This window comes from Cetorhinus maximus, chromosome 24 (genome assembly GCF_964194155.1).
Source record: "Cetorhinus maximus chromosome 24, sCetMax3.hap1.1, whole genome shotgun sequence".
NCBI classification, from domain to species: domain Eukaryota; kingdom Metazoa; phylum Chordata; class Chondrichthyes; order Lamniformes; family Cetorhinidae; genus Cetorhinus; species Cetorhinus maximus.
Window position 1 is genome coordinate 47,150,564 of NC_135902.1, and position 13,056 is coordinate 47,163,619.

A 13,056-nucleotide genomic window follows, 5' to 3' on the forward strand; every position below is an offset into this window, starting at 1 on the left:
CTGAACCCCTCACAGGGACCAAATACACAAACTGTTTGCATTGTAATGCAGCGTAGATTCATATATAGTCCTTTGCAGTTCCCAGGCATCAATAAGTGCCAATGCCTCTTCAGGGGGACCACAGTCTCATGGATAGATTGAAGAATCTGGGTTGTTTTCCTTGGAGAAGATTGAGGGGAGCATTTAAGGTCCTGAATGGCCTAGATAGAGTAGATAAGGAGAAGTACCGTTCCAATTAGAGCAAGGGTTGAGAATCAAAGAACACAGATTTAAAGTGATTGGCAAAAGAACTCAAGGCAACATGAGTAAAAATATTTTTATGTAGCGAGTGGTTACGAACCGGAAGGTACGGCCTTGGAAAGATGGCAGATTGGAGACAGATGCAAACGTGCCTTTCAACAGGGAATTGGATAATTACCTGAAGGGGAGAAACAGGGCTACAGGGAAAGGGTGGCGGATATGAACAAGCTAAAAGTCTCGGAGAGGCCCACACAGGATCAACAAGCCACATGGCCTCTTTCTGTGTTGTAGCCATTCTATAATCCTTTCTGGAGATATTTCTTTACACTGAGATCAGTTAAAATTTCCCAAGCTCCCCATCACATGCTTGTTTTTTTTTTTCCATTCATGGGATGTGGGCATCACTGGCTAGGCTAGCATTCATTACTCATCCCATGTTCAGAGGGCATTTAAGAGTCAACCACATTGCTGTGGGTCTGGGGTCACATGTAGGCCAGACCAGGTAAGGACGACAGATTTCCTTCCCTAAAGGGGATTAGTGAACCAGATGGGTGTTTGCGACAATCGTCCAGATTTTTATTGGATTCAAATTCCATCATCTGCTGTGGTGGGATTTGAACCCAGGTCATTGCCCTGGATCTCTGGAATGCTAGTCCAGCTACATGCTATGCCACTATGTCATCGCCTCCCCTTAAAAAAAAGAACCAGACCAATTCCCTCTCTGCCAGGTTGCTCTTTTGAAGCTTGTTTGTTTTGGTGAGGTTGGGGTTAAGGTGGAGCAGAAATTTACTGTCTTGCTGTAGTGCCCCCTGACCTCTGAGTGCTTGATGTTAACACTGAGTACATAAAAACGAAAATTCTAATGTACTTAAATTCACACTTGAAGGCAAAAAAACACAGCCCAATTTAAAATTAAAACAGGCTTCCAGCTGGTCTAACAAAATAACTGCATCTGCAGAAATGTTGGTACACAATCACAGCCCGCCCCTTAATAGCAGGCATTTAATATAAGCATTCTCCAGTCTCACAGGACGGGGTCTATTTTATGATTTCCATTTAGTAACTAGATGCTGTTAGCTACTAATAATAGTTGCAATGTTTGTCTTTTGACCTTTTCCTAATTTTAATTGACTCACTTGATATGCACAGCGAGAGCAATAATTGTTTATTCATATTAGACAAGTCAATAATTACTGTTTGTCAATTCTCTATAATAACTGAGCAGCCACGGTCCAAGTGAAAGAGAAGCAGCTACCATCTTGACACATCCAGCACAGGGATCAGTGGGTGAGTAACATCCCACATTGTTTCTGCAGATGTTAAATACGAGCTCTGCAACAGCCTGAGCTAAATAAGCAGGAGTAGAGCATTCACAGGGTGAAATTCTCTTAGCCAAAAAAGAGATGCCTTTTTTCCTTCATAATTAGCTACCTATGAATGAATTTGTGGGAATGAGCAATTTTGAATCCTGCAATTTCTCAGAATACAATTCCATTAGCAAACCATTAATTATGAACAAAGGACAGTCATTGTTCATTTCTTCATTCATTTCAACCTCCATCTTCCCTCAATTATTCCCAAGTGGAGAAATTTGGCAATGGTAGAAATGCAGGGGGGAAAAAATTGGATCACCAGCACCAGAGGTCCCATCCTATACAGCTAGATCTTTAACTCCCAAAATGAATAACATTCAGGAAAGCATCCCCATCATGTAGGAGGACGTGGGGGAATCATAAAATATATTGTCCACCAAGCCGCACCTCTCCCTGAGGGACATTTCCTGGGGTTTTCCAGAGAGAGAGGGAGCCTTCGGGAAAGAAACACTCACAGCAAAGCCAGCCACATAGACGGGAGAGACCTCAGTTAGTTCCCCAAAGTAAGGAGTCACAAATCACGGGGAGGGAGATTCACAAAGCACACCGATTGCCACAATGCAGTTATACACTCATAAAACACCATGATTCTCAATTGTTTATGATCTTGGTCCCATCAAAACATTCCCACAGCTTCTCACTAACTAGAGATATTGGCTACAGAGAAGAAGAAATTCAGAAACCAGCCCAGGTCTTTGGGCAGGAAAGCTCAGCTCCCCACACCTAGGTTACCGGACATATTTTTGGAAGGGGCTTTGTTTTTTTGTTAGCAATTTTATAATTGTGCACATTACTTCCCCCAGAATTACCTGTTGTCTGTGTATATTTAAGGATACAATTGAAGCTCTCTTGATAAAACAATTAAAAATTTGTATGAAGGAGGCTGTCATTGTCTTTCTGGGGTGTTTGACTTGTACAGAGTTGGTCAGGATGGTTTTGTAGACCAGCTGCTCTTCTGTGACAAGTGCCTATAACAGAGTTTGGGGCCCAGACTTTGCGATGGTAATGATGGCAAACTGTCAGTGTTCGATGTCATTACTCCACTATAACTGACAGCAACTTCAGGTGCCTGCAAAAACTCACAAAATTACTCAGAACTCCAAAAGGTTGCTGTCAGTGATGCCACACTTCCTCCAGAGGATGCACTGTTGAGGTTTCACAAATTGCATTCCCTAGGCCATCAGCGAATTGATGAAAACTTCCACTTTAAAGCTTTTAGTAAAAACCCTTGAAAAAAGTTTACACATTGTTCAATGAGGTTTTGAAAGGTGTACTAACTCCATAATTATTACTACTCACCCATACTGGCCTGGAACATCCAAATTTAAATTTGCGGAATGTCAAATTTTGCCATTAATGATAAAAGCTCCATGTATTTTTACTCTTTTTTAAAAAAAGTTTCGCTAGAGCATTTTAACTTCCATCTTCATCCAGTTATCGCTTATTTTGCCATCTGTAAATTTAAATTAAAAATTAAGATAACCAGTGCTTCCTGTTTTGCTGCCTGTGAGAATACCTCCATATAATTTGCTGCTTATCCTGCCTGCTGACATCACTGCTGCTGCATGCCTGAAGATCCCCTTGACTTGCCGCCAGATTTAAGCTACCATTAGGAAAAGGGAAAGTCATGCCACAGAGATCGCTAGGTCTTTTGTGGGCAGCTTTCTTCAAGAAAAGTGGCGAGTGCCATTCCTTTGCCACTGACCACAAAATTCAGCCCTTAAATGTTTAGCTAGTGAGGTGGAGCTGCAAAACAAAAACAGAATTACCTGGAAAAACTCAGCAGGTCTGGCAGCATCGGCAGAGAAGAAAAGAGTTGACGTTTTGAGTCCTCATGACCCTTCAGCAGAACTGAGTAAAGTTAGGAGAGGGGTGAAATATAAACGTTTTACCAGGCCAATGTTCATAGTCTCCCTGCATGGGAAATATTTAAATATGCACCATCATGAAATCAAGTAGAGGCTAATTGCTAAGCTAACTCTCTGGGTTGGTGGCAATTCTGAACCCCTAGTTCCTGCATTAGGGAAAGGCCAGATTATCAGGGTCAGAGAGAGGCAGCAGAAAATAAACATCTTCTAAAAAAAAAATGTTGATATTTGAAGTGGGATGAATGCAGACTAAATAGCAGACTTTTATATAATAGTCTCCTCTGATCGTATGTAATCAAAACATACCATATGTAATCACACGTGATCATATGTAATCTTCATGCAAAGTTGGGTTAGAGAGCAAAGGAAAATTGGACTGAATTTTAAAAAAGTTGAAAAATTAAGCAGGCATTAATAGGTCTATTTATATCCAAAATATCCTCGATTCTTAAAAGAAGTGAAATCTACCAGCAGAGGGGATGATATTGTCACACCTGCTGTACCAACCTGTCTGATGTTCAACCAACTCCAGAGTAAATTTATCAAACTACCCCAGTTACCAATGCACTTAAACTCATTTTGCTATGAAGCATTCAGTGGTCAGAGATGGTAGTGTGACCAAATACACACAATGAACAGCACAATAAATTACAACCTAACTAACAATTTGAAACCTGCTCCTTTGACTCACAACATCCATTGCAGAAACTGCTGCTCTATTTATCAATTTAGCTTCTGACTGGTTAATTTGCCTTAGGCCACTACCTCACAGCGGCTGAATAAATCAAATTTTGTTTCTGATCCTAACAGGATTCCCAATTTTCTTTTTCGACCGGTGTTTTATGGGTTGTAATCTGCAATTTTGTCCATTTTTTTTGTCTAAGCAATGGCATCTCCTGCAATATACAAAGAGGCTACTTACGCAGTAATTAGAAACCATTGGTCATGGTGACTGAGTCAGTCAAATTCTGTTTTTTTTAAATTACATAGGAGTCTTACCACTATTTTGCGTTCAAATCCTGTGTTTCCATCGTCTTTTCTGGGGAGACCCAAGGTGAGTGGAGTTTCACCGACGACTAAGTGGGTGGGGTGGGTTTAAATTACACCTGGGTCACGTCCTGAGCAAGCAGCCGGTGTAGAAGGGCTGACGGAGGAAAACCTTCCCACAAAAGTAGGGGAAGGGTCCGAAGGAATCTCGTTAACTGCGCAGCAGAGAAAGAGTCAGGCAGGAAACAAAACCAAATGTAAGATATTGTAAAAAGTTTATTAGTCTGGTGATTTAAACCACATGCTGCTAGCTAAATGGAAATAAAACATTGAAGAGCAGTAATGACCCGTATTGATCAGTTATACAAAGTACTAACAGCTGTAACACTTAAAAGACAGCCCTGCTCACTGGCATCATGCAACTGGTCAATTTTTTTTTAATATAATAAATGTTGCGTCTGTATAGCTTGATGAGGGAGGCAAAAAACTGCTACATACTCAGCGTCTCCTTTTTTTTAAAATTTGTACTATGACACGATAGCTTAAAGCCATACAGGTAGCAACTAATGTAGCTAGGAGCTGCACAATTTTTACATCTCTTTGGCAACATTTACAATATATTCATCAGTAGTCTGAATGGTTTTACAAAAATAGTATAGAGATTGCAGTTTAACTGATTTTCTACACTATTCAATATCAAACGCGTAAAGGCAGAAACACTAAATACTGTGGACTGAATACTGTGAGGCATGTTCAATGGTACGACATTTGTACTGTGATGTGGGCAAAGGTTAGTGAGCAGCTTCGTCCAAGCACGTCTCGTCAGATGCCTGAGCAGATGAGGACTATAAGCGGATGGCATTATTTGCAAAATGTGGTTCATTACAAATGGAGCCCAAACAGTCTGCAGTGTCTATTTTCAATAAGCCTTCACAGTTGCTCTGCATTGGAGATATCAGGTTCCTCACTGTGGTAGGCCTGCGACGTGTAGGGTCTCCTCCGTGTGATAAAACCTTCCGGTCGGTGGTAACCTTCCCCATGACTTTGGGCGCTACACCACATTTGCTTGCAGTGAAATCCTCGGAGTCCTGATTAAATACAGATCGGCTGGATAGGGAAGGGGTGCCCAAACTACATGGAGGAGACTTTGTGAATTGCACAGCAACTTTAACCACCACAGGTGTTGTAACAGTGCGTCCATATGTGCTAGCAGCTAAAACTTGCGATCAAATTGTCCAACAATTCAAAGCAATTAAAGTCATCGAGCGAAACATTCATTTGCGGTTCTTTTTTCCTGTCAGGTCTTGTCCATTTGCTTTATTTTCCAAAAATAAAATAAAATTCCAGCCCTGGCCCATGTGTGCGTCATTCCCTTTCACCCTCCTCAAAACTGCCTGCAAGGAATTCAGGAAAAAGAGGCGTTAGTGATGGCGCTTTCTGAGTACCAGTGGAAGAGACACACACACTCCTTCTGATGTCCCAGAGTGTTTTTACAATCAAATGTAGTCCCTGTTGCAATGTAGGCAACAAAGCAGTCAATTTGTGCACAGCACTAACAGCAATGAGATCATGTCTGGGCAATTTCTTTTTAGGAGTCGGTTGATGGATAAATATTGGCCAGGATAGCTGGGGAGAAGTCACCCATTCTTCTTAGAAATATCATGGATTGATAACGTGTACATTTGCCTGAGTCTGCGACATGTGTGTCAATGGTCAGAATGGCCCATATTCACCTTTAACCAACCTGGAAGATCCCACACATGCGCAGGTTGTGGAAATGGGTGTCACTACATGGGCAGGGACACATGCACACATGTTGTTCACACGGAGTTTCTGCAGGCACTCTGGAACTGCATCTCACCCCGAGCTTAATAAACATGGAATGCTGACCTCAGCTGGGTCCCTCAGATCAACTGATTTAAGTAAAGAGAACACTGAGCCAGGGATCAAGGAACTTGATTGATGCGTGCTGTATGTTTTACAGTGCCCGGCTAGGCTGCAAGAGGAAGATCTCGAAATCACGTTAAAAATTCAACGTTAAGTCAATTGTAGCTTTCCAGGGATTAAATTCCTGGATTTGGTAGAGTTTGGAAACGTAGGTCAGGAGTCAGAAGATTTGAACTGGACAACCTGAGACAATGAAAGGTACTTCTTCAGAATCTAGTGATTGAAGCATTTGAGGTAGGAATTCGCATTCGTGTGTTCTAAGAATACAGTAAATTCTTAAGGGAGAGAGGAGTTAGTTTGTTTGATGGGGCCACTGGTGAATCACTGAATGGGGGGGGAAGCCCTAACATGTGCTGGGACTCACAGGAAACAAGGACTAGGGGACAGCCAATAAGCTCCTGCCCAAGCAAAAAAAAAATAGCTTGTTCATCTCAAAACCAGAACCGTTCAGGATCAGAAGGCAGTGGAGGGAAAAGTTGTTAATAGGGGCAGTGCAGCATATTTTTATCATACAGAAATACAGAGCACAACCATTGAACTAGGGTTGCCAACCTTCCAGGATTGGCCTGGAGTCTCCAGGAATTGAAGATCAATCTCCAGGACACTGCTGTGTGTAAACCCTGGTGAAAAACCATTGGGATGTTAAAAAAAGATTGTTTGTTTTAATTTTCTTTGAACGTTTCTCTTTACCAGATATAAAAATATTGAAAGTGGGAAGATAAAGGCTGTTTGGTTGACAGTCAAACATCATCCAGTTGAGTAATAAGTACTCGGAAGAAGAGTCACACGGACTCGAAACGTTAACTCTGTTTCTCTCGCCGCAGATGCTGTCAGACCTGCTGAGTTTTTCCATCATTTTCTATTTTTATTTCAGATTTCCAGCATCCTCAGTATTTTACTTTTATATATGGGTAATGAGACTTTTTGCTTTCCAATTGGCGGAGGTAGGTAGTACATCACAAAGATGGATGTGTTGGCCGGGGTAGGGCAAGTCATGTGATGAAACCTCCAGGAATACATTTGATCACAGTTGACAACCCCATCTGGAATGCAGTCATAATTGTAAAATGAAGAAATGGCAGTGCAGAACCACCCTTCTTAATGCTTATTTTTTGGAGAAGGATTACACATCATTGATGAAATCTCCCAGTGTTGTTCACTTTGCAAAACTGTCATCCTGTTTTTGTAGCAAAGTCGATTAAAAGAGCTTTCGCTTACCTCCGACCGACTCAATCTCCGAGTCCAATACATGTGTAATTGAGAACCTAGAGACGGTGGCAGGTGAGACGGTGAAACGGGAGAATCGTGTTTTCTGCACCTGATTTTGCTCTGGGCCTGAGGGAACAGCACTGGAAGCAGCTTCAGATGCCAAAGAGGAACCTTCAGTCACTAAGGATGACTTTACTGGCACCAAAGGAAAGTCATCATCCCACTCAAAGCCTCCACCTGATGCACATTGAAACACAAGAGAGAAGGTAAATAGAGGTTGATAATTAATTATTTGTACTGAAAAGCAAACACTTTTATACTCATAATTACAACCATCTGATGGAACCAACTCATTCAAAAGGTCAACTTTTGTAATTGGCTGACTCTTGATAACTATTTATTTTTCTTACATAGTCCATATAATAAATTAGGACTTTAGAAAGGAAAGATTTTCTGCTTGAGCCCCCTGGAAGTGTGCAGTACTAAATCAGGCACACAGTATACGATTTCCAGTCTAGACAGAAAATTATGGGCTACTTGCATCATTTCCTGATGTATGCTCCTGGTGGGATATGCTGGGATCACAAACGTGAAAACTGTGGCCATGCATGAACAGAAGGAAGGAAAGGCCAAGGGTCCCAGGAGGATACTGTTGTGACAAACACATTTTCAACACTTGAATGCTCGCTGTAATAGACAAAACCCAGCAGACGGCAGTCACAAGCAGACCATGGCACAGATATGTGCAGGATGCCATTGCAGCGAGAGAGATTTAACAGCGGGAAGATTAGGCAGATGCTGCTGTAATAATAAATCTGAGTCACAATTGGTGTGTTATCTCCCAGGTATCATAACATACCTTACAGAATTCTTCTAAGAACTGCAGAAGGGATAGTTAAGGGAAGGCATTGGATGTGGTTTATATGGATTTCAGAAAGCATTTGATAAGGCACTGCACCAGAGAATAAAGGAGAACACAGAAATAAGGAGAATTTCTTCACACTGGCAGTGAGATTGCTAGAAGGCAGAAGGCAGGTTCTCCAGATTGGAAAAGTGTTGGCGCCAATGTTATTTACTCTTGACATAAGTGATCTGGGCTCAGAAATTAAAGGAACAGTGTTGACATTTTCTTATGACATTAAGTTGGGAGGTATTGGGAATTGTCCCAAAGAATCTGAAAGATTGCCAGAGCTGGATGAACAGGATTGGCAGATACAGAACAATGCAGAAAAATGAAAGACGTCTTTGTATTATGAAATTAAGAATAAAGGCAAAATACCTTAAAAGGTAAGATTTTAACTGGAGCAGATGATCAGAAAGACATTGATATGGAGATATACAAATATATGGTAATACAAAACACGCATTTAGATAGCCCCTTTAATCTAGTAAAACATACCAAGGCACTTCACAGCAGTGTTATCAAACTAAAATTGACACCAAACTACATAAGGAGATATTGTAACAGGCGACCAAAAGCTTGGATGAAGAGGTAGGTTTTAAGAAGCGTCTTATGGGAAGAGAGGGAGATGCCGAGGTTTACGGAGGGAATTCCAGAACTTAGGGTCTCAAGAGCTGAAGGCACAGCCACCACTGGTGTCGCGATAAAACCCGGGGATGCGCAAGGGGCCGGAATTAGAGGAGGGTAGAGATTTTGGAGAGTTGGAGGTCTGGAGGAGATGAATGAGATGGGTATGGGGGTCGAGGCCATGCAGAGATTTGAAAACAGGGATGAAAATTTTAAAACTGATACGTTGCCAGGCTGGGAGTCAATATGGGTCAGTGAGCACCAGGCTGATGGGTGCACAGAACTCGGTGCAAGTTAGAAGAAGAGCAGCAGAGTTTCGGATGAGCTCAAGTTTACAGAGGGTAACAGCCCATAAAAAAAGGCAAACAAGGTCAGTGTGACTTGTGTCGAGAGTCACAGGAAATAAAAAATAAATGGAATAAAACTTTGAATTTGTACAAGATGATGATTAGGTTGGAGTTGCAGTTACACATCATGCAGCCCAGAACATCAGCCTGACAAGCAATTCTCTTATGGTTGTGAAGGTTTACAATGTGGTAGTGATATAGATTGCGTTGACAGACTGATTGGAGCTATAGCAATGAAAATGAAAGGGGAGGTTAGTAAAAATTTCCTTATGCAGAGGGTAGTTAGAATGTAGAATTATCCATCATAACCCCTTGTTGAAGTAAAATCCATACACACTTTTAAATTAGATTGTTGTTTGAAAGAAGTGGGACATTAAAATGGAGCAAGAAAGTGGGATTAGACTGAATGGGCCAAATGATGTGTTTCTGTGAGCGGATGAGAACTGAACATTATAATCGTAAACATACTCATGGATAAACATCGATACGCAGAGACACTATGAGATAAATCTTTCTCTGATCAATCGGCATTATAAATGTGTTTAGGGTCCAACTGGTAAATGAACAGAGGAAATCTTTGCTAATATTTACGATGGTGCTGTACATACTTGCTCCAACCTCCCAGATTATATACAGTATCTATCAGGTAATGTCTGATAAAATCTTCTAACAACCATGAAGCAGAATTGGATTTTTTTTCAATCTGCAGCATTTTGTGAATATGTCAATCATACTGGAAACAGTAAATTCAGATTACTTTCTTCAGAGAAGTTTCCATCCGACGAGGTATTCTGCCTCTCTGTTGCCGTGGAGACACTGGTGCTTTTGTTTTGCGAGTGTTCAGGATGGTATTGAAAAGCTGGGTCAACTTCTGGAATGTTCTGCTCACTTAGTTCACCCGTTGGACTTTCCTGGAATAAAGCAATAACACATTTGAGTATACTTCCACACATTTGCTAGTGTCTGATGTGATCGGTACTCTTCCACATTTTCTTTTTCCCCAGGAGAGAGCACTGGGAGGATGTGGGTGAAAGACAGCTGGAGTTAGCACTGAATGGAGAGCTGTGGGAGGGAATGAATGGGAGAGCGGAGAGCAGCTGGGCACAACATCAGAGGGCAAGGAGAGTGGAGTTACCAGCAGGTGCATCTGCACATCTTTGATCTGTTGTGAATGTGCCTGTTCTCCGTCAAGCTTTTGGACGCCAAACTTAAGATGGGCTCGGCCCTGAGTGTGGGCAGTTTGTGTTGCTATCTGCTAGTAGGGGAATGTTTACCCAAGGCGTAGGCTCTTGATTTTGTGTTCGTTTGGGGGAGCGGGATTGGAAAGTGGAATAGGGAGGTAATGGTATTTTTCAGTGAATTATTAATTGTTAATGCACTAACCAGACAGTGTTTATTTCCAGGACTATATAATGCCCAGACATCGGCACCTTGTGAGAGTGCAATTGGGTGGTTTTGTAACCGAGGCATAACAGAGGTGGTCTGATTAATGGTACTGCACTGATAGACGGAAGAGATTGACTCTACATATATTTTCTATGGCCGGGGAAGCAGTTAGAGTTCAATGTCGAGGTTAACAATCCATTCAACAGCTTCAGCTGACACAGTGTGAATGGTTGTGATGCCACCAGGAATGGATCCCTCAGGGCAGATGCTCAGTATGGTTTGGATGGCCAGAGTTACAATTTGAGCTGTTCTTCGTGTTCCACTTGTGGAAGTGGCCACACCTTCCCTGGCCAGTCCTCTAGTGGTTGAGAATTGTCCAGATTTTCTGTGGAAGGTTGAAACCTGGGACTTCACCACGAGGGTCAGTTACCAGGTCGCAGTTGGTGATGTTTGAAGTGAGCCAGGAGGTGCGCCATCGAGAGGTGTGGCTGCCATCCGTTTGTGGGTGTGTTCCAGAAGGGGCTATGGGGTTTCAGACAGGTGCATGGGTTTTTTTTTGAGGTCCTGTGTCAGTGGGAGCGCTGTGTTAACTGTCAGCTGGTGTTATTCTTTGAGGAGGCTGCTTTCCCTGTGGACATCAGGAGGTTCAAATGCCTGCTTACAACCTTCATGTGGTCCCCCTGTTAAAGCAGGTTTTCCAATTTGAAAGCCTACAAACTAATCCTGTCAAGAAGGTGACTGAACCCAGGCCATGAGGATCCAAGTCCAAGCACTAAAAACCTACTGGAAAATGCCATTGCCTCTGAGACCCAATTAGTTGAAGCTTAGAGACGTGATTGGTTGAAGGGACAGTCATTTCCGGTTCTGCCCTCAGAAGGATTTCTACAGTATTGCAAGTCATAAGCTACACAACCAAAAGGACACACATGTACAGAGATGCAAGATTCTTAAAATAATACAGGTTGTTTGCATTTAAAATACCTGCAATGACATATTACAATGTTTAAATGTCCAGCGACAGCACAAACTGCAAAATGAAATCTATGCTTTAATGTTGCACAATGTTAAATAAGTCCTACTATACCACGTTGAAATTTAAATAAACAAAATCAGTTTCGAACTTCTATGACTGCACATCCATTAATGGCATTAATTATCAGTGCTGAATAGCTGAAGGATCATGATCAAGGCAGCCACAGTTACAAGATTAAGATTTAGAAAAGGACAGGAGAAACCACTTTACACAGAGATTGTGAGCTTGGGAAATTTACTTTCAGTGCTAGCGGTTGAGGTAGAAATGATGCCAACATTTAAGTTTAGGCTGGAAAAGTGGCTGAAGGGGTATGGGAACACGGTGGGCAAATGCGATTGGAGCAATTTGCTTGTGTGGAGGGTAAATGCTAGCAGAGCCTGTTGGGCCAAATGGCCTGAATCCGTGTTGCAACCTGCGTATTTCGTTGCTTTTGTGTTATTTAATCCAATTTCTGAAAAAGAAAAGTGCCAAAGCAGAGATGAGCGCCAATACCGAAGATGTATTAGGTTATTCAGATCTGTCATCACTTTAATATTAAGCACTGCCATTCTGTTGATTCAATAAATGCTACAATCAATAGCACAGTAGAAGGTTACCCGGAGCAAAGTATTGAACACTTGGAACAAAGTGAATCCTTTAATCAATTTAACTATGGAATCAAATACGACAGTAACACAATTGGAGCTGTTGCAAATGAATATTGTAAATTATTAATACTTTCTAAAAATGGTGCCAATTATATAACTTTACCAAATGTCACTGTTGTCTCTGGAGATGCAAACAAGCCACAGCCATGGTTTCACTTACTTGCTGAAGTATTGAGGCAGTCAGTGAGTACGTTAAACAGGAGCTTCAGACAGGATGCATATGTGTCTGTCTGATGACACATGTCAAAGGAAGTATTGTTTCAGATCTGCATTGTTTTAAAGAGTGAATTCATCACACCACCATATTAAACAGTAAGAATTTAACAGCCATGTCAAAGAATTAAGAAGTACATTTCTCAGTTTCAATACATATGAACTAGAAAAAGGCAGATTTCCAGAAACATCTAATTTAATTTCATCCTCATATTCTGACTCCACACCATTCACCAAATTTACTGATGACGCTAAAGCTTGGAGGTTTGGCAGGCCCT

General features: G+C 41.6%; 1 protein-coding gene across 11 annotated transcripts in view; it reads right to left on the reverse strand.

Annotated features, from left to right (window-relative positions):
- Positions 1-4,726: 4,726 nt before the first annotated feature.
- The window catches only part of aatkb (apoptosis-associated tyrosine kinase b), a 302,389-nt gene continuing 294,059 nt past the window's right edge, over positions 4,727-13,056 (reverse strand). For 10 of the 11 annotated variants that reach the window (XM_078571176.1, XM_078571183.1, XM_078571177.1 and 7 more), the window contains 3 exons: positions 10,257-10,410; positions 7,634-7,861; positions 4,727-5,862 (listed from right to left, as the gene is read on the reverse strand). In XM_078571176.1, the coding sequence (XP_078427302.1) occupies positions 5,834-5,862; positions 7,634-7,861; positions 10,257-10,410 (411 nt within the window). In that variant the 3' untranslated portion in view covers positions 4,727-5,833. Of the gene's footprint in view, positions 5,863-7,633; positions 7,862-10,256; positions 10,411-12,725; positions 12,832-13,056 lie in introns of all 11 variants that reach the window. The other variant, XR_013580640.1, reaches the window with a different exon arrangement.